General features: G+C 37.6%; 1 protein-coding gene across 5 annotated transcripts in view; it reads right to left on the reverse strand.

Moving 5' to 3' along the window:
• Positions 1-1,218: 1,218 nt before the first annotated feature.
• The window catches only part of ANKRD12 (ankyrin repeat domain 12), a 58,369-nt gene continuing 32,202 nt past the window's right edge, over positions 1,219-27,385 (reverse strand). For 3 of the 5 annotated variants that reach the window (XM_062488138.1, XM_062488168.1, XM_062488157.1), the window contains 9 exons: positions 27,222-27,368; positions 26,023-26,223; positions 22,689-22,831; positions 20,965-21,112; positions 14,349-19,042; positions 8,261-8,359; positions 5,329-5,472; positions 2,819-2,914; positions 1,219-2,481 (listed from right to left, as the gene is read on the reverse strand). In XM_062488138.1, the coding sequence (XP_062344122.1) occupies positions 2,296-2,481; positions 2,819-2,914; positions 5,329-5,472; positions 8,261-8,359; positions 14,349-19,042; positions 20,965-21,112; positions 22,689-22,831; positions 26,023-26,223; positions 27,222-27,368 (5,858 nt within the window). In that variant the 3' untranslated portion in view covers positions 1,219-2,295. Of the gene's footprint in view, positions 2,482-2,818; positions 2,915-5,328; positions 5,473-8,260; positions 8,360-14,348; positions 19,043-20,816; positions 20,885-20,964; positions 21,113-22,688; positions 22,832-26,022; positions 26,224-27,221; positions 27,369-27,385 lie in introns of those variants that run through there. The other 2 variants (XM_062488147.1, XM_062488176.1) reach the window with 2 other exon arrangements.

The following is a 27,385-nucleotide window of genomic DNA, read 5'->3' on the forward strand; positions in this document are numbered from 1 at the left end:
CCACAACAAACAAACAACAACAAAAAAAACTCCCGTAACTAACCCTGGATTCAAATCAGAGAAGCCAAGAGATCGTTATCTATGGGATTGAAACATTTGGAGCAATAAAACTTACTAAGAATTTGTGATTGTAAAATCTCTATTGCACAGACCCTGATACTGGGAAATCGTTTCTCTTTATAAAGAAGGCACAGGCTGATGCTAAGAAACATGTCTTCAGATCTCTTTACAAGATACTGCCAAAATATTTTTTTCTTGTCTCCTGCATACCAAGTATTTTTGTCGCCCACTTCTTTTCTAACACAGCAAAGACTACTGCAACCCAGTTTCCTTTCTGTTCTTTTTGCTAGCCTCTTAATCACTCCTCTATCATATTTCTACAGGTCCAGTCATGTCTGTTACTCTTTACTACTCTAGTAAGTATCTGATAGAAGTAACTTGTACCCACTTAGTAGTTAACATCTTGCAGCTTTATCCATTTTTTCTCATCTTTTCAAGCAGATAATACAGATTTCTGCAGCATTTTAAGATTTTACAGCTATGTTCAGAAGAGTATTTAACTTTGAGAAGAAATTTGCTTTTTTCCCCTCAATAGTTTCAATTCTGAATGAGGTCAGGAAGATATTCCTGTAATAAAAGCAAATTAGAAGTGAACCAAAAAGAAGTTGCAGGGCAGGAACCGTGTATTAATTGGCTTTACTGTGCTTGAGTTACTATTTGTTCTAAACTGGCACTAGTAGTGATGTGCAGATGGAAGGAGCCTGCTGTCCACAGACTCTCTTGTTTGCTGCCCGTTTGCCCTCTGCCCCAGGAAATGTCCCCTGGACATTTACACAAGCACAAGGAATAAATTCTCTGTGGTAGCTCACCTAGTCATTAAAAATCAGTTAAAACTAAGGATTTTAAATCTCTTATTCTGAGTAACCAGTTGTCCTGCCCAAACTTCATTTCCTTCAGAAATAATTTCACAGACATGAGATCCCAAGCACTCTTGAATAATTTACGGCCTGGAGGGTAACAAATCTTCTTCATGAATATCGGCAACCTCCTACTAATAAATAATTAACTGTCTGCTCATCAACACTACTAAGAATAAAAAAGCATTTAATTTCACAACATGGGTAGTTTTTTAAACTTTTCCAGAGAGTCTCCTTATATATTCCAGGAATGCTAAGGTTTGATGCATCAAGGGTTCCAATATTAAGAAATTCCAACTAGTAACATGACCAATAAAATTTATTAAGTATTATATTTACAACTATTTACAAATTCCTTTCCATAGATTAATATTAAAATAGACAATATACAATTTAAGAATTTTAATTCAAAGGCATTTTGTTGGAAAAAATAGGCTCTATTATGAGACCACCATATAAGAGCAGAAGGTTTTTTTTTTTACACAAAAATATTTTCAGTATAGGAAGTCATGGGTATGGCATTACAACAACAGACTAGTATGAAGTATGATTTTGTAATTATTACAACAGTTTAGGTATCAGTTATTGAAGGGAAGGAGTTCAGAGTACTGTGGAGCATGCAATACAGTTCAATCCTTTTACAGTTATGGTGATGAAACAAGCAGCTAAATCAAATGCATGCCATACAAAGAGGAACTGCCAACCAGGAGCACACTACACTTAATAAAAACGCCAACTTTGGTCCAATAAAACGTTAAGACAAAAACAGTTTTACAATTAAAATATCTATTTTATACAGGTTTGAACATTAATTACAAGACTATTTACATTTGCACAGTATGTATAAAATAAATTATTTAAAAATGAAGACAATATTACATCTTTTTCCAAAAAGAAATGTGTACAGTAATTTACAAAACATAGTAAGATTGATTATTTTCCTCCAAGTCTTCCACTTTCTTCCACAGGATTTCTCATCATTTTTCTGTGGGAGTTGAACTGTTACTGAAGTTTCATAATACAAAGCTTTATAGCAGATTTTAAATATTGTTTGCTTTTTGGTGGATGTTTTAGTTATTAACAGCTTCCAGCGCTGTAAACTCACCAGGTTTTGTCATACTTTTCAGCAATAAACTCTAAAGCTACAGGCAATTTTAAAACACAAACAGCAGTTACTGGGAATCTGAATTTGAAATTAGCATCCATCTCTTGTGTTTGAACAAGTGCCACACTTCTCTGTAGGAACACCTGAAGTGTTGAGAAAGGTAGTATTCCACAGAATTAAGTGCTCTGTCTTGAAAGAAAAATACCTTTGTGCATCACTGCACCTCAGTCTCTAGCTGTCCACAGGAAGAGGTGAGCCAGACAGTGCTGGTTGTCATATGGGTGTCAATTCAAAGTCATCATTAACATCAACAAGAGGAACATAAAACTCCTGAATTTCATAAATGCTGATAGATTTGTATGTAGCAGGATCAAGCTCTTGCAGTTTAAGCTGCCACTCCAGTCTCTGCACGGCGTTCAATGCTGCTGCTTCGTGCTGCTGCCTCATCAAAAGGCATGTCTGGTTTAAAAATCGAGAAAGAAGTTACTGAAATATTTGAAAAAGCACTATTGCAACAAGTTTGAACACAGGAAATATCTCTAATAGCCTCTCTGGTGTTAGTAAATAATTCCCCCAGTAAATACTTAGAAATTTGCAAAATATTCCATTATACTGCATGGCAACAAAAGTAAGGTTTTTTCTATACTGACCAACCTTCCTTTGTGTTGCCTCCACAAAAGCCCATGATACTGCACACAAATCTACTATTTATTCATCTCATCTTCATAACAACATTAAATTTTGGTTTGTTGTTTTTTTTTTTTTTTTTGTAAAATGAAAAGACCAAAGAGTGTACCTTTAATTTGTCAAACTTATCATCAACGTCCTGCAGCCATGACATGAACTGTCTTGCATTAAATCGATCCCTCACTGATGTTTTGCTGTCATCAGTCTGCAAAAAAAAAAGAAAAAAAAAATCAAACTCGATCGTTCAATCTTAAAACACACTTTAAAACACAAAACCTACTCTGTGGGACATAAGCAATAAACAATCCCACAAAAACTGCTTCCCATGGAAAAACAGATTCAAAGTACAAGGGCGTATAAATGTTGACCAACACTTCCACTGTGAACCAGCTGCTCACTAAAAATGGGTATTTTCAGATTCCCTCCAGCTATTTACTGTGTTCTGGTTTTGAAATTTACAGTGGGAGGCGTAAAGATTTATATCCTAAAGTCTTAACTAATAAAAGGCAGATCCCTTCCATAAAAATTACTGTCTCTTTTTCTCTTTAAAATTCAGTAACAAATCAAATCAATATCCCTCAGGGAAAAGCAAAAACTTTAATAAAGGAAAACTTAATCAGCCTGATTTAACTGACTACAGAAGTATTGAATGCAATTAAAAAATATATTTTTTCCATCACAATCCCCAAAAGGAAATTTAAAAAATTGAGCAGACCTGTCTTATGTCCTGCTGAATGAAACAGTTGTTTTTTTTTTAAATTCCAACTATTTCATAAGGATTTAGAATCTCACATCTGCCCACTGTAAAAAACTAAATATACTCTATACATAGTCCTAAAGCCAAACTATGCCAATCTAACATTTAAATAATAACCACTAAATACAACAAGCTGCTGTTCCTCTTTCAGGGAGAAAAGACAACACTGCATGAATTTGTACACTGCAGCAGAAGGAAAAAGAAGCCCAACCAAATGTGCAAATATTGATATAATTTTAGAGAAGAAAATTAGTATTTGCTAATGGGCTAACAGGAAAATGGCAGAATGCATTACAAGACAGTATTTTCTTATGTATCTACATTCTTCTCATTAAACAGATTTAAATCAAACCATCGAGTTGGTAGTATAAAACACTGATTTCCTTTACATAAAATATTTATTTCATAATTTGCTGAACATTATAAGCAAAGTAATTTCCTAAGAAAAATTACCACAGACTGAAACACAAAGCTGCTGAAGTAGTGAGGGGGAAGGAGAGGCATTTCATTACTGCTCTTGTTATTATATAGATGGTCAGAAAAATGGCAATACCTGGGGGGGGCACACATAACACCTCAACTTCTCCCCCAAGAAAGATTCCTCATTTCACAAGATTCAAGTACAGAACCAGCTTACTTAAAAAGCAGTGTAAAATGTTTACTACAAAAATGCAGTTATATGCACAACTCATGTATTTGTCATCTCTAAAAAGCTCAAGGCCTATGAACTAGAGCAGAAATAAAGCAAAGGATATTTAGAATTTTGGAAGAGAAAAATTTTTGACCTATCTCCATTAATTTCTATCTCCCGCTGAATCACCTAGTTGGGCATAGCTCTAGCTCTTTAAAGACTAGGGGAAAACATAGTAACAGACTGAAGAAAGACTGGAAGCTGTAATAATTCTATAAAGGGCTCCAGAACTAAAGCAAAATCTCCCATATGTTGGAAAGGTATGTGTTTCATTTCAAAGTGACCAACATCCAATGCACCAACACTTTTATTCCACCCAAAAACATCAACATTTCCTCCTTGCGTTATGTGCTTCTCAAAGTCACTGTGACAGGTTGTTGAATGCTGGTTCAGTGTTTGTTAGCTGGAAAAACTGTCCATAAAATACCAACCCCATGAGATTATTTTCCCTTAGAGATAAAGCTGCAGCCAACTTTGAGTGCCAGTGCATACAACATACACAGATTGTGAAGCACATTGCTTATTTTATGTTTTAATCAGTACTAAATACCCACATTGAACATGTAAGTAACACAGCACAAGTAAGTAATGGACCCTGAGGTAATTTTCAAAAAGGTAATTTCATCTGGTAGCATTCAACATTTCACTGCTGGCCATCTGTTTCTTATGGTACGGTTCTAGTGACTGCCTCGTACAGTTGAGGAAAATGTCATGTGGATAAGTCCACAAAACATTTCCAAATTTCATAAACCAATTTCATCACACACTACTGCATTCCAATTATGTGGATTACTGATCAATGCGATCTTCTATGCTGATAATTTCTTTGCTCTTGTTTAAACTATACTTCTAAGCTTCAAAAACACGGTCTGTTTATGATTGAAATATGTTTTTCATAACAAAATTTTCTTATTTTATCCATCTCCTAATTCCTGGAGGTGAAAGAAAACCAGACATGGTACAAAACAGAAAAACCATGTACATACACCCATATCCTACTATTGCTGTCCACTCAATTGAGGCCCAATATAAGTAACAACCTGTAGTGGGGCATAATCTTAATTCCAGGCAAATCAATCACAATTTTGTTACGGGAACAGAATTCTCTCCGAATGCTTGAGCCAGGCTAGCCAGACTTTTTTGTCTGAAGCTGTGAAGGACAGATCTTTACCTGAGCATCCAGAGGCACATTGTACACCTCAGCATCCAGCAGCACAGTGCAGGCACTGAATGGCAGAGTTTGATTAGCCAAGGTCCTGGCCGCTCGGTAGTGAACACGTAGAACCTCTTGCTCATTAGAGACAATAAGCTTTTCCTAATTAAGATATCAACATATGAATATACATTTAGCATGTTAAGCATTCATAAAAATGTCCACTAATTTAAACAATTTCTTTTTAGGGCTTACACTTTTGAGCAGTGTGAGAAATGGCCAGCTGAAGGTAGGAGGGGTTGTTCTTCTATCAAATCTGAAATCTCAATTTAATGATGCAAAGAGTGTCCTGTGGATGTCATAACTGAAAACACCTCCTTAGCCCCAACCTCCACTGATGGCTGAATGTTTCCACTTACTAAGGCAAGTTCTGGTTAATGAGGGTGGTGAAAGATGAAAGGTAGGAGGAGCATAGGGTTGGGATACAGATTTGTGAACGTTAACTGCACGAAGCCTTTTACTCCAGGCACACTGGCCAAGCAAACTGAAGCAGAAATATAACTTGCAGATAATTTTTTTTAAAACAACATGCAGTAACTCTCTAAATTCACAGCTGCATAAATATTATTTCCTAAACTGAGACAACAAAAATACAACTCACTTGACAAAGCTTGACTTACAGTTGTATGAAGTGGATTATCATTTGAAGAACAGCCCATATGAGCAAAACAACTATGAATATGCATAATTTTTAAGACACAGAAAAATGTTTGTATATGTTTATTGTTCTACAATAAAACAGCTCTAATTTTTATCAAAATAAGGTATATTATAATATTATAACGCATTTCCTGTTTTTCAGAAAACATGAAAAGGAACACCTTTCCTTTGGTCAGAATGACAGAGTCTGGATTGGAAGGGACCTTAAAGCTTATCTAGTTACAATCCCCCAGCTGTGGGCAAGAACCTTCCACTAGACCAGTCTGCTCAGGGCTCCACTCAACCTGGCCTTGAACACTGCCAGGAATGGAGCATCCACAGCTTCTCTGGGCAACCTGTTCCAGTGCCTCATCACCCTCACAATGAAGAATTTCTTCGTAATATTCTAATCTAGATCTCTCCTCTTTTGGTTTACAACTACCTCCCCTTGTTTTATCACTATTTGCCTGTGTTAAAAGTCACTTTCCCTCTTTTATATAAGTCCCTTTAAATACTGAAATGCCCCAGTTAAGTCTCCCTGGAGCCTTCCCTTCTCCAGGCTGAACAGCCCCAGCTTTCTCAAGTCTGTTCTCCATAGGAGAGGTGCTCCAGTCCTCTCATCAGTTTCATGGCTCTCCTCTGGACTCACTCCAACAGGTCCATGTCCTCCTTCTGTTGGGGACCCCACGGCTGCATGCAGCACTCTGGGGGGCAGGGGGCCACACCAGAGCAGAGTAGAGGGACAAATCACCTCCCTTGCCTTGCTAGCCACAATATTTTTAGTTGCAACTGATCTCTTTTCAAAGCGTGAACCATCTTTACAATCTTGGTGCTTATTTTATACTTTTCACTGAAATACTAAATTCAAATAAACCCCCTCCCTCAGCTGGGTTTGTCAAGTCACATTTGAAACTGTCAATTGAAAAAGCATCACACTAGGCTTGATGTGGCAGCTCCTTGTATAACTATGTGGAAATTCTTATGAATTCTTACATTTGTGCCAGAAAGGGGCTCTGTCTGTGCCCACAAGCTATCTGGCTCACGATACTGGCATCTAAAGCTAGATTACCAAGGAAAAAGGGCAAGCTAAAAATGAAGAATACTCCTAAACCAGGAATATTTTCTCTATTTCTGTTCTCAAAAAATCAGTGATGCCTACAGATGTAGTTCTAATATAATTTTAGGCAGTTTCTGAGCAGAATATTGCCAAACATATTTTAGAACATATTTAGTCTTAGAGCCACACGTGTCTCCTCTCAATACAGAATTTACTATTGTAGGAATTGAACTGGCTGACATCCAAAGCCAGACCAGTGTTTTTGGTGAGTTGCCCCTTGGCCCCAGACCTTGGAGGGCATTTGTTTAAGTTTATAACAGTTCCTAAGAAAGCTGTCAAAGGTTTTAAAACTGTTCATGGTAAAGCTTTATAACCCTCATTTCCTATTGGTTCCTCTGTTCCCAGTTATGTCATCCCTTTTCTCCTCCCAGTTCTGGAAAGTTCTTGTATCCTTGTACCCCCATTGGTTTATGTTCACTGCATTGTTCCACCCATCCTACCTTACTGGTTACTGCCCCATATTCCTCCTCCCTTGCACCACTTTTCCCTTTACCCATTGGATTCTCACCCTGGACCCACCTCTCCTCATCCCTTATAAATACCTGGATTTTCCCTCAGCCTTGTCTTCTACCCTTAGCTCTTAGTGTGTGCACGTGTTTTGGGCCTTGTCCCACATTTTCTTTTATGGTTATTAAAGTATTTAGTTCCAGAGTTGTGGTGTGGACCCGTTCCTCATTTCACCACCTTAGCCCTGATATCCGGGGACCTTTAGAGGTTGGTCAGGGAGACTGCCCTCGAGTCTTGTGCCATAAGTATTAAAAAAAAAACAACCCTGACATACTATGTCTTCAATTCTTTTAACTCGGTCAGTTTGGTTCTGAAGTCTACAACCATCATTAGCTTTCAAAACTACAGTGCGAAGATTCCTTCCCACTGCCTCTAGGATAAATCTGGGACAAAACTCAGAGCAATTAACAGGAAAAAGCTGCTCTCTTACCAACCTGAGGGTTCTACTAACAGCTGTTCAAATCATTTCCCCCCCCCCCCCCAGCTTAGAAGTTTCTCCAATTAATAAATTTGGATAGAAAGAAAATTACTTCTAAACACTTAAATTGAGAAAAATGTAGTCTGTTCATTGAGAAGACAAAAACTCCTAAAGCTTAAATCTAGGACATAAAATTAAATTAGTCTTACCCTTTCAATACTGTGCTGTAAACGTAGTTTCATCCTTACGACCTCCTGTTGTTTAAATAGTTCCTTAAGTGGGTCTGACAGTGATGGAGGTGGTGTAATCTGCAGGAAAAGTTTTAAAAAACACTATAGTGTATATGTATATAACATGTTTAGCAATGCTTATGTGATCTATTGAAAAAAACACCAAAAAACAATAAGCAAGGCATTTTTAAGAAAAATATGAGCTTTTTACTTTCCATTAATTATGCGAATCCAATGTGTTTGCAGTAAAAGGTTTTAAGGATTCCATACCATAAAATTAATGAACCCAAGTGACAATGGCATTTCAAGCTGTTTACTGCTTTTAACCAGTCATTATCAGCATTCCATAGCTGTTCTTTTTTAAACTGCTATACTGGAGAATATAGTAAGAATACAACTTGCTTTCAGTTTTGAAGACTTTTTAAACCACAGCTGTTCATTGTGACATGATAAAAACTGCCTAGCAAAATGCAAGAGCAAAGCAAAAAAAGAAAAGCATTGCTTAAACACCCCAAACCACTTGATATATTCATACAATGGCAACAGCATTTTATACTGCACAAAAGATAACCAATCATACTCCTAATCTTGCAATCATGCAGAACACAGGCAAGCACAAAAAGCACACCAGAGACCCAGGCAGTAGCTTGAAAAAGTGTTTCTTCCTGTCAGTTATTCAAGTAAGTTTTTAAAAAAACTTACCCCTTAAAAAGAAAGTAATTTTAAAAAATCAAATAGACTTGAGTGACATATCAACACTGTTACTGATTTGCTATACTATAAACATTCTGCATCTTCAGTCAATTATAGTAAACAACCAGAATTACTGTCTGGTCTGAGCTGTATGAAAAACACTGACAAAAGGCACCTGGAGCCCTCCTGGCAACTGCAGAAATCAGAAGCTTTTTGAGAAGTAACTAACAAACATCTTGGGGGTTTTAAGGGTCCACCTAAAGTTTACTTTTCTTTATGCCAGTTCTATCTGACAGTTCAGCATGGGTTTTAACAACTGGCACTGCTTTGGAAAGATCCATTCAAACTACATGAAAACAAACTACTACCTTTGATACTTAAAAACTACAGCTCAAATACATACCTGCTATATGTAACTATAGTAACTATGCTAGTTACTATACCCTACCAGATACCTAACACAAACAGAAAGATAAATAACTCTTCAATAAAATAAATCCTTCAATATAGCCAAGAAGTAATAACAAATCCATTATGAAAATACAGACCAACTGTAGATTAAACTAGATTATTAGTATCAATCTTGCACCTATACATTCAAGTAATGATTTATCTACCAGAAATGCTTGAATTATTATTATTATATTGGAAAATTATTTCAGGACTATTTTTTCCCCCAATTGGAAGTTAGCCAATGTCTCTGAAATTATAGAACATAGAATAACTGACTGCAGTTCATTCCTTAAATTATTATATGGTATAAAACAACATTCAACTCCTTCACATTTCAAACTACAGAATAGCATACACTTCATTTTTCTTAGTGAAAAGAGTTTGGCTCAAACCAGTAACATTTATGGGATACGCCATTTTGTGTAAAACATCACTATTAAAAATAAATATACCCACTACAGTCTAGTTTTTCCTGAAAACTTTGCATTCATGGTACATTGCAATAGTGCTGTCACAATTTTTCAATAAAATAAGACAAGATGCTTGTAAGTAATATCAAGCTTCAATTTTAATAAACCCAAAGTGTCTCCCAAAATCTCTTTCTATTACAGAAAAGTACACAGATAAGAAGCAAGATTGAGAATCTGTCTAAAAACAAGCTTCAGGTTTATGCACCTAAATTTCCCAGATATAAAAATTTCAGAGCTGGCAAGCATCCGTATCACATGAATAATTTCACAGAATCACAGAATGGTTTGGGTAGGAAGGAACCTTAGGGGTCATCGAGTTCCAAGCCCCCTGCCATGTGCACGGATGTCACCCACTAGACCAGGTTACTCAGGGCCCCATCCAATCTGGCACTGAGCACTTCCAGGGATGGGGTGGGGCATCCACAGTTTCTCCTGGCAACCTGCTCCAGTGCCTCAGACTTGCACAGTGAAGAATTTTTTCCTAATACTGAATCTAAACCTGCCCTCTCTCAGTTTGTAGCCATTCACCCTTGTCGTGTGACAAATATTATAAAATGTTATTACTTTAAAATTACAGACAGTTTAATTGCAAAACAGAAACAAGGATCAACACCATAGAAATAACCTGACAAGGAGCTGATCACCTAGACAGCAGAGCTGTGTGGACTTCTATTTAAACACACAGAACTCTTGTGTTGGCAGATTATGTTCAGCCCTGAACACAGACCATGCTCAGACCTGTGTGACACTGACAGGTCTCCATGACCCTAGAGATCCCTATTGCCACTGGATACATCCACAAACTCTTCCCTCTCACCAAGCCCAGCACCACCTGCCAAAATGCACAGCTAAATACTAGGTTTGGTTACAGAAATTTATAGAATGATCTGTTTTTTCCTCTCTTCTTGGAAACTTGGGAAGAGTGAGCCCAAGATCCTAAAGAGTTTGAACACAGGATTTGGGTAGTCACACACCACCTGCTGGAAATCCCAGCTTGTGAACCAGCATTGGATTCAGACAAAGGAAGTTGGTTTCTTTGAGACCAGAAAGTCTAAGTTAAAGGTCCTGAGGGAGGAACAGCCAGAGGAGTCTCTCGGACCTTCTAGTCAAAGAAACTGTTCCTAAAGAGAACAAAAAAAATACTGTGTAGGGAAAATACAAACACATAGGTTGGACTTGCAAGAAAGAGCATGAAACTGAACCCCACAAAAAAAGGTGCCCTCTGTGTTTTGCATAACCAAAATATCAAGCTGTTTTCTTAAGGGCCCACACTCCATACAGAAGAGAGGAAGCAAAGGGGCCCTTGCCTGCTTCAGAGAATTCTCTGCTCCCAGTCTGAGAAATGACCCAGAAAAGCCAGACATAACTTGGCCTTGTGCCTCTGCTCCACCTCACCTGGAGCCAGCCATTAGAGCAGGTTTGATTGGCAAGGGCTCATGTTCAAGACATGCCCTCCCCATCTCAAAAACATCAAAATCCATCAGCAGCTTTTCCTGCAGGCCTTGCATGCTTCAAAACAACTACAACAAGGGTATCAACTCTTCACTCTATAAACCTTCAATCCCCATTAGTGCCTGCTACAAACCTCCACTCTTCTATGTCATCCAAACAACTGGGCTGCTCTAATGCTCTATTTCATGCATTCTGAAAACAAGTTTCTGGTAATACCCCTAAAATTAGCTTTTACCACTTGAATTTCTACAGCAATGCCAGGGAGGCCGAACTTTATTAGAAACACATCTGCTAGACAGCCATTGGAGGCTGGCAGTGAAACATTCTGGTAGCTCCTCTCAGAAGACACCACAGATAAAGATGACTGAACCTTGCAGAACATGGAACAATCTGAAATGCAACAGAGTCAAGTATAATTGAAATTTACTGTTAGAAGATTTAGATTTGTTTCCTTCTATTTTGAACTGACCTGATGTCTCCTACGTTATGTTTTGTATTTATACTGGTGAGAGGGAAGCCATAATTCATACATGAATATTCTCACAGCCTTAGGAGATCCAGGCTGTAAATGACAATATATAAACCAGGCAGTGAAAACAAGGTTTTAGCACACTATCTCCTGATTCCCACCTACAGCATGTTTGAAGTTCATCAGATAAACTACAGTGCATCATTAAAATTCCAATGCAGAGAACAGTATGTTACACCAACCATTCTGAGTCTTCGAGTTTCAGAGCTAAATATATAGTCTTCACATAGACCTACACAAAGGATATCTGTAACACAGGAATAATTAAAGAAAGAGTATCTACCTTCTCTCTATGTAAACTGATAAGGCAAAAATTTGGTTAACAGAGTACCATAAGAAAATTGAAGGAAAAACTGTAAAACAAACGTGGCAAAAAGGTAATTTTACAATTGCTTATTAAATTCTGTACTGTAAGTGTAACAACATGTTATTAATATTTCACAACTTCAGAGAGACTAAGCCTAGCTTTTATTTTCACTTTGTTGGACAATGTCTACAAAAAACAAAACACTCATTTCTGAGAATGAAATGATCCTTGGTTTAGCAATACTCCTTTTCATGGGATTTGTAACAAGAATTATTATGATTGCGATTTTCAATGGTGACAAACTAGAATTATTGAACTGTGTACACAGGCAAATTCTACTGATAAGTTAAATCTGAACTATTACCAATTTTTAACCTTTTTTTCCGAAAGGAAACATGAAAATTTTCATGTTTCATTGCTTCTCAAAATGTATCTCCTTCCATTTTGCTTCTAGCTTGAAGTAAGAAGCCCTACCTGTTCTCTCTTCACCTGTAGAATATTACCAGGACCATCAAAGTATATACAGAAGAATTAACTGTTTAAAACATCATTACCATCAGAACATGTATGTGTAAGGAAGCAAAGCAGAAATCCAAATGAGACAAAAATCAGTAACTGTAGTCCTTCAATAAGGTATTTACATTTCTATCATTTTTTCTTTTCAACAATTAATTAAAAGTCACTGAGAATAGGAAGCACACATCAATCCCTGGTGTTTTCTGAACCTGTTACCTGAAATTTTGCTCTCCAAAACCTAAATTTATTTTCATTAACTGCAGAGTCCTTGTTATATGCAGCAACAGAGTCAGGAAGGAATTATAAGGCAGTGCTTTAATATCAAGTCAACAACTCTGCCCTCCTTAATGGTGTCTACACCCACTGCCATTTATGATCAGGAATTGAATTCCATTGCTCAGGTAGGAGATGGGCCAGGGAAAAATATATGCCATGCTTCTCTACTTCCCACTTATCCCACATTAAGCACTGAACTGCACTGCCAAAGCAGTAAGCTGTAGCTTGGAAACAGTATGTACTTGACTAGCAGCAGCTTAAAAAAAATATATATATATATAAAAATATAAATATATATGAAATATATATAAATAAATATATTATATATATATATATATATATATATATATATATATATATATATATACACAAAATATCTATGCCTCTAGTAATAAAGATGTTACAGAAGTTGCAACAGCTACTGAGAAAGATTGGTAGACTTGGGAAAGCTGACAGCATGGTACATTGTGGTGAAGCTTACCATACACCCTGGTGGTTCACTTACAGACCTTGTAAAAGGGTCATCTTACCCACATTGTTCCTCAGACTTTAAAACTGGCCTACTAATTTCAAAAAACTGAGAACAAACAGGTTGCACAGGGAATTAGACTAGCTGTATAATGAAACAGTTCTAAATTTACACATTAAACTTCTATTCATTGCTTCGTCAAAAAAATCCTCAACTCTAATGGAAAAACCTAAAGCTTTTTTACTCTCAAGAAAGAGTGAGTTACCTTAGATGAGCTGATATAATAACTTGTCCATTCAGAAATTGAGAGCTTAGACCTAAACAAGTGTCTCTGAACTACAGATGTTCTTCAGTAAAAAGGAAAAAAACCTTGACATTATTTAATGGAATTATGAACACTTTTAGATTGATGGATTGTAAATGCTAGGACACAGCAGACTGTATCTGCTGCTTTTGAGATAGCTGGGAGGCACTTTCCTATTTAAAACATTTGGCGACGGACTTGGTATTTTGAAGCACTGCACTTCTACCCCCCTCCAAATGAAACAGCTTTGAATATATAGTTTTAATTTAATTACTGACAGCAGAAATTCAGAGAAGCTCTCATTAATTGACTTAACTTCTGAAAGAGTAGGCTTTGCATACTTTGAAATATAGTGTTTGTATGTCCTTGACAGGTGTCACACACGGTTTGTCTTGTAGTAACTGTGAAACCAATGTTTGTATTTCCAGTGAATGGGGCTTTTAAATATGATGCTATTAATCAATATTGATTTGACATATGTCAACTTACTGCTTGCAGCAGAATATTCAGATCAAGTTAGGAAAAATATGGAAGTTACAAAAATAAAACAAAAACATGCCTTTCATTGCACTGCATATTGAAAGACCATGTTACTTACAGTTGGGATGCATATCTTGCTCAGGGGATTGCCATCCAGCAGGTAGGAACCATTGAAGGTCACATATTCATCGTAATATTGAGGTGCCTGAGGAATAACACTGCACAGCAATTTACGCTTCTCTTCTATTTTCTTCCTTATGTGCAAGTATTCAAAATAGGGGTTTGCTCTCTCAGAACTGTATGGTTGGATCTCTTCAAGTTTCAAAGAATCAACAATAGCTGCCAGTGACTGCTGGGTTTTCTCCTTGGCCTGCAGCAAAGAAGGGTTCGCTTGCACAGGCTGAGGCACACGTGACACCTTCCTTTTACGTGGATGATGTACCTGAGCATCATCATCTTCAGTTAATCTAATCCTTGCTTTCATAGATGCTGATGATTCAGACTCTTTTTCTGATGTCTGTGTACAGCCAAGAGGATTCTGCTTGCCCTGGTTAGCAAGCAAATTTGCTCTGTTCCTCGTGATTCTTTGAGGTACTTCTTGCTGTTCCATCTTCTGATCTTCAGCAACTTCTTCTTCTACTTTAACCATTTGGCTGTGTTTATGCACCTCTTCCTGTGTAATCTGCTGTGAACTATTTTCCAAACTGGACAGAGAGGAGTACTGCGGTGGATCATCTGCCAACACACTTTCTCTGTCTACAGTGCAGGGGTTTTTATTAACCAATTCATTTGTAATTCCCTTTGACATTCCTGAACTTAGTTCACAGAGATCAGCATTGTCTCTACTATCAACAACATGCACAGAGACCAACTTTTCTTTTTGGTCTTTTTCATTTCTAATATCTGAAGTATCTGCTGTGTTACCATCCACTTCACTGAGGGCGTTCTTACAAACAGCTTTACTGAACGAGTACGAATTCACATTTAACTGTGAATTGCTATCACTTTCAAGAGTATCTTTCTCTGATGGTACCACTGATAAATCACTCACCCTTTCATAGCTCTGTGAAACATCTTTTGCAGAGCTCTCAGAATATACAGCCATGGGTGCATCAGTCTTCTTAATGTTTGAGGGGAAGAAAGCATTTTCCAGCTCTCTGGTACTAGTAGCAGCTGTATCCAAAGCACAAGTTGTAGTCTGAACTACATTTTGCTGCTGTACAAATGATGAATCTTGACTGATCACACCTGGTAAAGAAACATGTTTTGACACAACTGGAAGTGGCTGGATAGGTGAAGAACAAGGTGACTGTGAAGGCAAAAATGACGCAGACTCTTGAGAACTGGAACTTCCCTTAATTTCAGGGTGCTGAGGCAAAAATTCAGATACTTGTTGCTCTTTTAATGTCCTGCTCTCAGAATTATGCACTGCTATAATGTTTTTAGCATCTTGCTCTGATACACCACAACCTGAGCTGTTAAAGTCACTGTTTAATGAATTAAGACTGTCAAAAGGCACGTCCCATGGTTTGGTTTGCTGAGCTACACTTTGACTACATGGCTCTAAGTGCATGTTAGAGTCTTCTGAAGGGATCATCTGAGCAGTATCTTTAATGGTACTTATCCCCATTGCTGCCTGCTTGTTGCTAACAGCTCCATTTGGAGATGATGTGAAGTTTGACTGCAGAACAGTCACACTGCTTTGAAAATCTCTTTCAAGTGCACTGCACAGTAGTTCTGGCTTAGGAGAAGTGCTACTGCAAGTCTGAACTGATGGCAGAGCACTCTGGTTGTTTTCTTCTGATGTTCGAGGCTGTTTGCTGTGTTCAGAAACTGCAGCAGGCATGCTGCATCTTCGAACCTCTATAACAGGCCTAAACTCATTTAAAACCAACTTAACATCTTCAGCAGATGCTGATCTAACATACATTTGTGGGAGCCTGTTCGTGAAAGGTGGCTTAATGCGGTCTGGCAACTCGGCAAGACCATTGGCCTCTTTTTCCACAAGGGCTGGTGATTTGGCACTTGCCAAAAATGGTGACTGTGAAAAAGACATTTGGGAATCAGAACCTTCTGGCATAAAGTCCGAATCGTATTCTATTACAGGCCTTGGAGTAGTTACTGTGGTATGGCAAGAATCCTCAGAGCTTGCAACAGAAACCATGGACACAGACCTGGAGCTCAGCCCCATCTTTTCACTTTCTGATTTAGGGGATCTATTTAAATTATCTAAAGCCAAAGGAGGCTTTGCAACATTGACACTTCTCGTGTCTACTGACTGTGATCTATTACTTGCAGCATCTTTCTGCTGTTTCTCCTTCATACAAACATCTGGCAGCTCTGAACTTTTTGAACGAATCAGTTCTTTGCCTTTTACTTCAGCTAATGAGTGTTTGGGTTTTTCCTTCGTTTTGTTATGTTCTGAACAAGTGCGGTTTCTCAAACGTTCCTTCTCTTTCTGTTTTATTTTTTCTTTATGTTTTCTATGCCACTGCTCTATTTCCAGATCTTTAAGGCTAAGCATTCTTTCAAAACTAGTTTGCATTAAATCATCGTTGACTAATCTTTTTTCTTTAGGCCGAGCATCCTTTGATGCAGGAGCTGGTTTAGGTTTAAGTTTCTCATGTTCAAGCTTTAGTTTAAGCAAACCACTTTGATGCAGTTTGTCTTTATGCTTGTCTCTCTCTTTGTATCTGTCTATATCTTTATCTTTTTTATCTTTCTCTCTACCATCTGGGGTTTTCAACAAATCATCTTTTGGTTTTTCTTTCAAAGATGACAGTTTGTCATGAACTGTTTTATTGCTTTCTGTAATAATACATCTCCTTTCCTCTTGCATGTGTTTTGAGCTTGCTAATGATGAGGTCTCCTTCTCTTTGGATTTGTCTTTTTTGTCAAATTCCTTTTCTTTACTTCTATTTTTTTCTGATTTAGTATATTCAGATTCTTTCTCGGACTGTTTGAATTTTCTTTCAGTACAGTGTTTTTCTTTACTTTCAGCCCAATGTCTGTCTTTATCAGCCTTTTCTTTATCATGCTTCTTATCAGTTTTTTCTTTATTTCTTTCCTTGTCATCCACTTTTTTAAGAGCACCCATGCTTTTTACTTTATCATTTTCCTTATGGCACCTTTCTGCTTGCTGAAAACTGGACTTCTCCTTTACTTTCTCTGTATTCTCATTTACTTCTGCTTTTTCTTTCTCCATTTTGTACTCATGCTTTAACTTTTTATCTTTTTCTCCATGTTTTCTTTCTATCTTTTCAACATCTTTTTCTTTGATTGAGAACCGCTTTTCCATCCTTTCTTTATTTTCCTTTAAATTCTTTTCCTGCTTTTCAGTATCTGTTTCTCTTTCTATTACATGCACACTGGCTGCTTCATCTTTAACACCAAAACAGAACAATTCTATTTCTTTATCTGCAAGCATAACTTCTTTTTCTTCTTTTGGATCTTTCATTTTTTCATCCTTGAGAAACTTCTCAGTTTCCTTTTTGTTCTTCTCTTTTTCTCTCTCATCTTTAATACTCCTCTCTTTCTGGAACTGTCTCTCCTTAACTAACTTATCTTCTTTTGTCACAGTTTTTTCTAGCTTTGATTTTCTGTCTGAAGAAAGAGATTCATGTTCTGTATTTATCAACGTATCATCATTTTCATCACTTTTGAAAAAGTTCTCTTTCCAAAATTCTCTGTCAAACTCAATACTTCTTTGAGCCTCTTTAACATTATCTTTATGTTTGTGTTTCTCCCTCTCCCCATCCTGTTCCTTTTTGTGCTTTTCCTTTTCTCTTTCTTTGTGTTTTAATTTATGCTTTTTAAGTGTTTTACCTTCCTTGTCCATTTTCCTCAAAGTATATTCTGAATTCTCCAATGTTGAGCTATTATCTTCCTCTTTAATTTTAGGACTAGATTTTTCACCAAATTCCAAGTGAAAATCCTTTTGATGATGCTTGCTTTTCTCTTTGTACTTGCAAGATTTGCCACTAGAATTTTCTACCAGATAATCAGAATCAGTGTTGTGATCATACCGAACTAATTCGGGCTGCAATGTTATTTCAGAACCTCCTGGTGATAAGCAAGTTTTGGTGTTTTCTTGCTTTAACGGCGTTGACTGCTTTTCACTTAACCCACAGGGATGCTTTGGAGATTTTCCAGCAGTGATATGAAACAGATGTAAAGAAGAATCTTCTTTTGAGGTGAAAGACTTCTTAAAGGTTTCTTCCTCTCTAGCTTTATCTAAAGAATCTAACCCAGAAGTAGCTACATTTGTTACTCTAGCATTTTCTTTTTCTTGCTTTACTTCTTGATTCTCTTTATTTTTGCTTTGATTTTTTACTTTCCTTTTAACTTTGCCCTTCTGCTTGTGTTCGTTTGTAACCATATATTCTTTCTTCACTCTGACATCAGAATTTGATGTCTCTGAAACAGAGCAAGGAGAGGCCATTTTCTTGTCCTGAAATATTTCTTCATCTGAACTTTCAGAACTCGAATACAGAACTCTAGAAGGTTTCTGCTTTTTGTTTTTGAATGATTTTGAAAAGACAACTTTTTCTTGTTTCACAAATAAGCTGGCTTTTTCAACTTCAGTCTCATCTTCTTTCCTTGGATCTTTTCTAAGAATATGTTTGTCATCAATCATTTTTTTCATTTCATCTTCATCATCATCTTTGAACTCATACTCATCTAGACCAGATGGAAGTGGTGCCTTACTAGAGACTGTTTGTTTGCTGTTGTTGGCTACACAGTCCTTCTCTGCTTCTGAATCAACATTCCCATCTACACTGGAAGGATTTACAGATGGAGCTTCTTCAGAATCTAGAGTAAGGAAACGGAAAATTAATTTAATATTGATGGGACATTTGTCACACTTCAGGACAAAAGTTCAGTTCAGCAGTCACCTCTTTACAAATGAAGAAAGAATAAAACCTATCTTAAACACAACAAAACTTCTCACGAGAATTAAGCTTTTTAAGAGAAAACAAAAGGTAATGAAATCAAAGCTCTCCCTTCCCTTGACAGCTCTCACTTAGGCATATAAAAATACTAATTAACATTTGTATCTACTAGAAGTAATGCACTTTAAAAACCTCGCCTATTGTGTATAACTCCTGTATAACCTGACATTTACAATACCCTGCACAGACAAGACTGTTGAGGAATCAATTGCTAAACAGCAACAAGTTTCTACTACCCATATGTAAAAATATTTGTCTTAAGAACAATGCTTTCAACTATGATGAAGTTGATTCTGTGAAGTGATGCCACAACTGTCCCTTAGAACAGAAGGGCCACACACTGTATTTCAGGTTATTCTAATGCCAAAAAAGTTAACACTACATCAGAACATAGGGCAATATGACTTTTTTTTCCCTTGAAGTACAGCAAAATTTTGAATAGAAAACATTCCTGGGGGTGTTTTTTTTATTTGCTTAGGAAAGAGAAACCAATGTTTATAATCATGTGACATGATGGTCTTCTTCATGTGCTTTTCACAGATCACAGAATGGTTGAGGTTGGAAGGGATGTCTGGAGATCATCTAGTTCAACCTGCCCTGCTCAAGCAAGGACACCCAGAGCCAGCTGTCCAGGACCCTGTTCAGAAAGCTTTTGAATTATCTCCAAGGAGAGAGTCTCCACAGCCTCCCTGGACAACCTGTGCCACTGCTTGATCAGATCCCAGCCTGCACTGCTGCTTGGATGGTTGCTCCTCCCCAGCTGACAGACTTCACACTTTTTGTTGAACTACATGAGATTCCCACTAGCCTGCTTCTCCAACATAGCAAGGTTCCTCTGGATGGCAGCACAACTCTGATGCACCACTCACTCCTCCTCAGAGCCCCCACTATGTGTCCTTAGGAAACTTCTCGATGGTACAGTCTACCCCAACCATTAATAAGGTGTTAAACAGGAGTGGATGCAGCACTGATCCAAGGAACACAGGCAGTTCCTGGCCTCCAAATAAACTTTGTGCCACTAATCACCACCCTTCTGGCCTAGGCATTCAGCCTGTTTTCAATCCACCTAATTTCTCTAACCTAAAAGATTCTGAATTGTTGAAGATTCTGTGACAGTCAAATGAAAAGTTCCTGTCTGGCACTCAAGTAAGTTACTCATAGCCAAGAAGCCTTTGCTTCTGAGGAGGCAACAATTTTTTCAGTGCTCCAAGAGGCGTTGCATACTTCTCAATCTTCAGAAACATAGGAGGGACCAAGAATTACTGCCTCTACTTCAACAAGTTACTCACCTGGTCGCCCACAGGAACCAGTGGCTCCCCCACTGGCAGGAACTTTTCCACACTGAGTAACTAAGTTACACCCTTGTGAAACACTGACTCCTGAATCATCTACTAAAGGTGGGAAATAAGTGACTTTGGGGATATTTTTGGCTGTGAAACAAACCATCCCAGAAACATGCTGCATCATAACAAATACAGTATTTTTTTCCTCCATATCTTTCTCTGGTAAAACCACCATTCTGATATAGAGCTGATTTACAAAGTGGGAATGGCTTATTAAAGACAGAGAGAAAAGTAAAAAAAAATTCAGAACACACATTTCAGATAATTCAACTGAAAAATTTAACAAATTACCTCTAAAAATAAAAGTGGAAGACAATCTCAGCAATACCAATTGTCACCTGCAGCAGATCTTAATAGCTAACACTCTGCAAAAGATTAAGACCACTGAACCTTAGGTGAAATGATGCATTTAAGTATGCAATTAAATAGCTACTTTTACCTGAGCAACTGTCCTCATCATCAGAGATGGGCACCTCTCTTTTCAACAGCATTTCCAATTCTTCAGTTTCAGCAACATCAACAGGTCTTTCCCCGTGCTTATTGGCTTGAAATGGATTTCCACCGTGTCGAAGCAACAGCTTCACAATCTGCAGCATTAAATAAATTAACTTTTAGGTTATCCACAACGTATTACTTAACCAGCATAAAAATCCCACGTTGCACATGAAATATGAGTAACATGATATGCAACTGTAAGTCCTATCTATGATACTGAGACTGGAAAGCAAGACTTCAGCAACTAAAATGCAAACTCCAGGTTGTATATACATAGTCTGCTCTGTAAAGGAAGTGAAGGGAAAGACTAGAGACAGCTGCCCTCCGTGACACAGACATAGCACCATTAGACAAAAAAGAAACAGGGGCCTTTTGTTCTTGCTGTTCTAGCATTTCTTCACACAATTTATCTGGTTCCCCACCTACCAGGCTCTCTATTCCTCTGCACTTGATTCACCCTCTCGTTCCAAATTTTATCATACTTAAATAAGGAACAGATCAAGTTTTTTAAGTCACATTACTACTGGTTTCCCCAGCAGTTCCAAAATGTCCTGAGAGAGATCCAAATACATTACTGGAGGAACAAACCACCCCCACCTGCAACTGCACACAATAAATCAAAATCATCAACTTCTCCATCATCAAGGGCAACAATTTGTTAATGTTACAGTGATACTAAGGACACTGCACTTTCAGCACAGTGTCCAGTATTAATTACTTTTTTTTCCTATGTGTAAAGAATATGTAAATTCAGCAGACAGTGATACCTTAACGGGAAGCTTCAGAATTATTCTGGTACATAATGTAATTGACATGGCCAGGGGTACCTGTACTGATACCAGATAAGCAAGAGGTCCTGTTCTCCAAGACTCTACTACAACTCCATGAAAACTTGATCTAAAGACCCAAGATCTTTGTTTACATCCCTACAAAAATCAGTTACTAAACAGCTAAAAATAAATTCCCAATAGATTATCAAATTAATTTCTCTAGCTTTTCCAGAAAAGCCTTTCAAACTCAACATCTTGTTTGCAAGGTGCTGATTTAAGGATGCATTCATTCTATCTTTTGCTTTATACAACAGATCACACACAGAGTAATGAAATAAAAGAGATATAAAGGAAAAGCAGAGTCATTTCTGCATCTTACTTGTATCAAGAACAAATTTATAAGTTAATGCAAAGTACCTACAGAGCTCCATTTATCTTCTTCACTAAGTGTCAATTGGTAAATCAAAAAAGTAAGAATATATATACATCAGTTCTCTATTTCAATGCCATAAATAATTTTTAAAAATAAACAGAGGATATATACCTTTAAATATTTATAAACATATATGTATAATATACACAGTATACTGTTAGGAGACATTTTTCTTTTGAGAATTCTACACAGTAGAAGTTTCTCAAAAAAAGTCACTTTAAGTGCTTCTTTGCTAAGAAAGTAAAGGTGAAACTTTTAAATATTTAAGAAAACAGATACTGGTAGAAAGTATCTGGCAACAGAAGTCAGATGAAACAATCAGAAAAACTTTAAGATGCTCCTAAAACAGCAGAATCAGAACTACAAGACCATACAACTGCAATGAGGACAGTCAGGATTTGTTCTGAAGCTTCAGCATTTCAAAACATGTTATTTATCCCCCTCCCACTCTCCCAGAACACTCACATTTCTGTGTCCACTACTAGCAGAATCATGAAGTGGGGTATCATCATCCAAGCCCTGTGTGTTTACATCTGCTCCCGCTGCTATCAGAACTTTAGCAACATCGTAGTAACCAACATTACAAGCTTCATGCAGTGGTGTCCAACCTAAAGTGAAGAATGGTAGGTTTAAGACAAAGATCAAAGATCAAAGATTTGGTTTTTCATTCCTGTGCTATAAGATCTCTGTTGCCTCCAAACACGCTCTCACACACAGTACTTGGCAAAACACCAACGCCATCCGTCTGATGAACGACACGTGCTATATCAACTTTAAACCTCCTATCAAATTCCAGGCTCTTCTGAGATTAAACTGAATGCTGGAATCACAAATCAAATAGTTGAAGACAATATCTGGCAAAAATCCCCAGGCTAAATATGTAAGAGATTCTTTGACTAGTAAACATTTGAACTGTGTTACGTGTAGATATAAATAGTATTATAATATACGAAAGCCGTTTGAAAACCACACCACTGCAAACAGTAAAGGTGGCAAATTACCATAACCAGTGCTCCTCTGGAGTTACTCAACATGTACTAGCAGCAAGATAATAAGCTATTAATAAATAATGGCAGAGAACTTATCCTGGTATTTCCCAGAACACTAGTTATTGCTTTAATTTTGATTTCCACAAGCTCACTGCTCAGTTTCTGTAGGAGAGCGTCAACTGAAGATGACAACCCATACACGCTATGTTCCTCACCTCAATTTCCTCTCCCCAGCTTAATGACTTCCACTTCATAGCTGACCTGATGCCTTCTCAAAGCCCCGTTCTGGGGAGGCATTCAACTTTTGTTTCCAACATAACCAGCAAAAGAGTTTAATACCATGAACTATGTGTCTCATCAGTAGCAGTCTTGTACATCCATGAAGTGGAGGTACAAGAAACCCTTAACTTATCTAATCCCTCAGTAAAAGGATTTCTCAACTTCATCTTTTGCTCAACTTGCAAACAGCCACTCATTTAAATTTTTAAAAAAGCTAAAAAAAAAAAAAAAAAAAAGCATCTAAGTTATTCTAAAGCAAAACACTTCTTTCTGTTCTTCAAACACTACATTTCCTCTTCAATCATCACTTGGGTTACTCACTTCCAGCACTGCCTGGCTACCACCTCCTCCTTTCTATTTTCTTGCCATTTGCCCCTTTCACACTCACCCAACATGGTAACACTCTTCTGCTCTTAGCTCTCTGATTCCTGTCTTTTATTCTTTGCATTAATTATCTCCATAATTTATTTTTCTCCATATTGTACTGCTTTGCTTTTCCATCCTTTCACAATGCCCAGCCTGCCAACTCTAGTGCTGGCTTGCTGTCAATATCTGTTTCCTTTACTCTTGTTCTCACATGGCAGTATCATTCTGGCAGATATCCCATGAGCAGGGTTACTTCCTCCATTACTAATTCATTTTCTGCTCCTTTAGTTCTGCCAAATCCTTAGCTAAAAAGCCTCTAATTCTCTAAACTACACTGCATCCTAAATTCCTACTTTCCTCCACTCATGATTCACTGCTTCAATCCTCCCCCTCTACTTGACTTCTCCCTCTATACAGTATTTTGAAGTTCAGCCATCTCTGCTTCTCACTTCAGATAACCAATAAAAAAAATACCTCACTTGATCCCAAACACCTCCAGAATTTTGAATGAAGTCTCCAACATATTTGTTTCCAATTGATTCTCAGAACCAGCTCTCATCCACTGTCCTTTTCTTTTCATCTGCCTTTAAGTATCTGCCCTAGGTCAGACTGGGGTGAAGCTGTGAAGTTAACTTCCTTCAGAGCAACCCATACAATAATAAGCATTGCATCTGGGACTACACCAGTACTCACAGCATACTGGTGCTTTGGTTGCTGCTGACCAGGGCTTGTGAAGTGTCATGGTTTTCTCTCTCCCTCCTACTGCACAAGAGTTTGGGAGGGGAAACAGCCATGGCAGCTGACCCAAATATATATTCCATACCATAGGATGTCATGCAATAAAAGTGTATTGAAAGGAGAAGGAAGGAGGGTAGTTTGTACATAATGGGATTTGTCTTTCCAAGCATCTGTTACACCTGCTGGCCCTGCTTCCTGGGAACGGACTGAACATTTGCCTGATGATGGCAAGAGGAATGAATTCCTCTTCTTCCTTAGCCTGCACATGCAGTTTCTGCTATTCTTATTAAATGGTCTTTAATACGACCCACAAGTACTTTTTTCTACCTTATTTTCTCCCCACACGTAGTTGAGGAAAGGAAATGAGAGAGCAGCTGGGTGGGTGTCCAGCAGCCTGTCAAGGTCAACCCACTACATCTCTTCTTCAAGTGTTTCTATTATTCTCCCAGTGATTTCTATGGGCCTGTCTTCCCCTGAACCTCCCCTTCCTTTTCTAAAATTGCTCTTGTCAACAAGTTCTTCTCATCTTCCCTCTCAACTTCTTTGAAGATCTCACAGTGTTCTACTTCTGCTTGTCTTCTTCTCCTCCTCTACATGCCAGTCCTGGGCAGCTTCATGTTCAAATACAAATTCAGCTACTCTCTTCAAACCAAACAATTACCAATCTATTTCTTACCCAAAGTCAAGATTTCAGTTCATCTCATTAATATCTTCTCTTGATGTCAAGTTTGAGCTGACAACTAACTGTGCTATATAGCTCTTAGTTTCTCCCACAGGGGCCTGCTACCTCAACTCCTCTCTGACATTCTCACAGAGAACATAATTCACACCCATAAACCAAAACCCATAAACCTAAAATTATCATCTTATGTTACAACTTAACAAAGCTCATCAATCATTGCTTAAATCACAGCAAATACTGACATGTCAAAGCTGTCATTAATCCAGCAGGACTAGATGACAACTGCAACCATGCCACTCTCATCTGCCTTGGTGCATATCAGCTGTCCCAGTGAAGACAGTGCTCATCACAGTGCCACCTCCTTCACCATTACTAAACTTTGGATCTCCTCACACAGGCCACATTATGGAGCTAATGGGGCTAATTATGCTGGCAGCATAATTAGCTGCCCAGCATAATCCTATCAAGTTCAGCAGGAGTGCACAGATTTCTGTAAATACCTACTGCACAATGGCCCTGGACACAACTGAAACTCCTAGGTATTAAAACAATGCCCTAATAATATGCTATGTACTATAGCATCCCAGTAGCACCACTGCCACTGGAAATGAAAAACACGATTTTGAGAGTTCCTATGAAGCTATACTTTTTTATTTGCATACAACATTAACCGAAAGGAAATCTCTGTTAACAACTTCAGAGTTACTTTAAATTTATACAGTTAAGAGTACTCACATTAACTTACCTGCAAAATCTTTTACATTTACATTTGCACCTAATCTGATTAGCTCCTTGACCTGTTTAACATCCCCTCGAATTGCTGCCATATGTAGAGGAGTTTCCCCTCGTTCGTTTCTCTTGTTAACTTTGTCTTTTTGTCTTGAAGAAGAGGTTGGAGTTTTCTTTTGTGTTGGTGTTGATTGTAAGGAATGATTTAAGGTGGAATCTACGAAACAAGTTTTTAAATGGTTGCTGTTAATGAAAGTGAGGTGAAATAAAGACATTTCCAACATTTTCCTTCAAAGATGAAAATGACCAGTGAATAATTATATTTAAATAAAAGACATTTCACCCTTCAGACATGTCAGCACAATGCTGATTTTCAATCTGAAAAGGGGCATTTTGCAAAATCTACTATTTTAAGCAAGTTTCAAGGACAGATGAAGTCTATCCAAAGTACAAGGTTCACATACTCTGGTATAAATTCTCCTTGTCTAAGAGACAAGGTGAGATCATGCAGACCAGTACCTACCCTGCTTCCCCTTCCTCCAGTAAAATTCCACTGTATTTTTATGTAGTGGGATGCCAATTTAAGGAATTCCAGTCTGTGTATTGTACTACATACAAATCCTCAGTTATACCAACACAGCTGGGTGGACTGGATAGTTCCTTAGGGAAGCCCAGTAATTTGCTTCTAAATAGCAATTTTGTAAAAACTTCACACCTGTAGAACATATACACACAAAGATTTTTTTTTAATGCAGCTGGACCAAGGACAGTTTGAAACGGTGAATTAAAAACAAGCTGTCTTCCCTCTCCCATTAAATCAGGAGGAAATGGTCCCATTTCATCCTAAATTAAAATCCTGCTCCAAAGTGAGACAGTGAGATAATAGTTAAGCTTCAATAAAAATAAAAGTACTTCAGGCTTTAAATAATCCATACAGAACAGTGTCTGAGAGGCAAAAAAAAACAAAGGAAGAAAATAAATTTTCAGTTTTTACAGAAGTCACAGTGCAAAGCTTTTCACATAAATGTAGACGACCAAGAATTTTTCATCAGATTAATCATCCACATGAAATAAATTTTAGTATAACTATAAATGATTTAAAATATGGGGGAAAAAAAATCAAAGATTTTTGAAAAACATCAGTGTTTTGAATATTCTGACTAGGACATAATTAAACAGGCAAGAGGAAGAAAACTGTTAACACTGTAAGATCACCTGGACTGTTGTCTCTTGCTGTCATCTGCATGAGAAGTGCCATCTGTTTGCGCTCTGACAGAGGGTAACCAAAAAGAATGCTAACGGGTGCTGACTTCTTGTTCCCAGCATCCTTCTTCATTTTCTTTTTCTCCGGACCTTCCTTCTCTAGAAATAGGAACATT

The sequence above is a fragment of the Cinclus cinclus genome, chromosome 1 (genome assembly GCF_963662255.1).
Source record: "Cinclus cinclus chromosome 1, bCinCin1.1, whole genome shotgun sequence".
Lineage (NCBI taxonomy): Eukaryota > Metazoa > Chordata > Aves > Passeriformes > Cinclidae > Cinclus > Cinclus cinclus.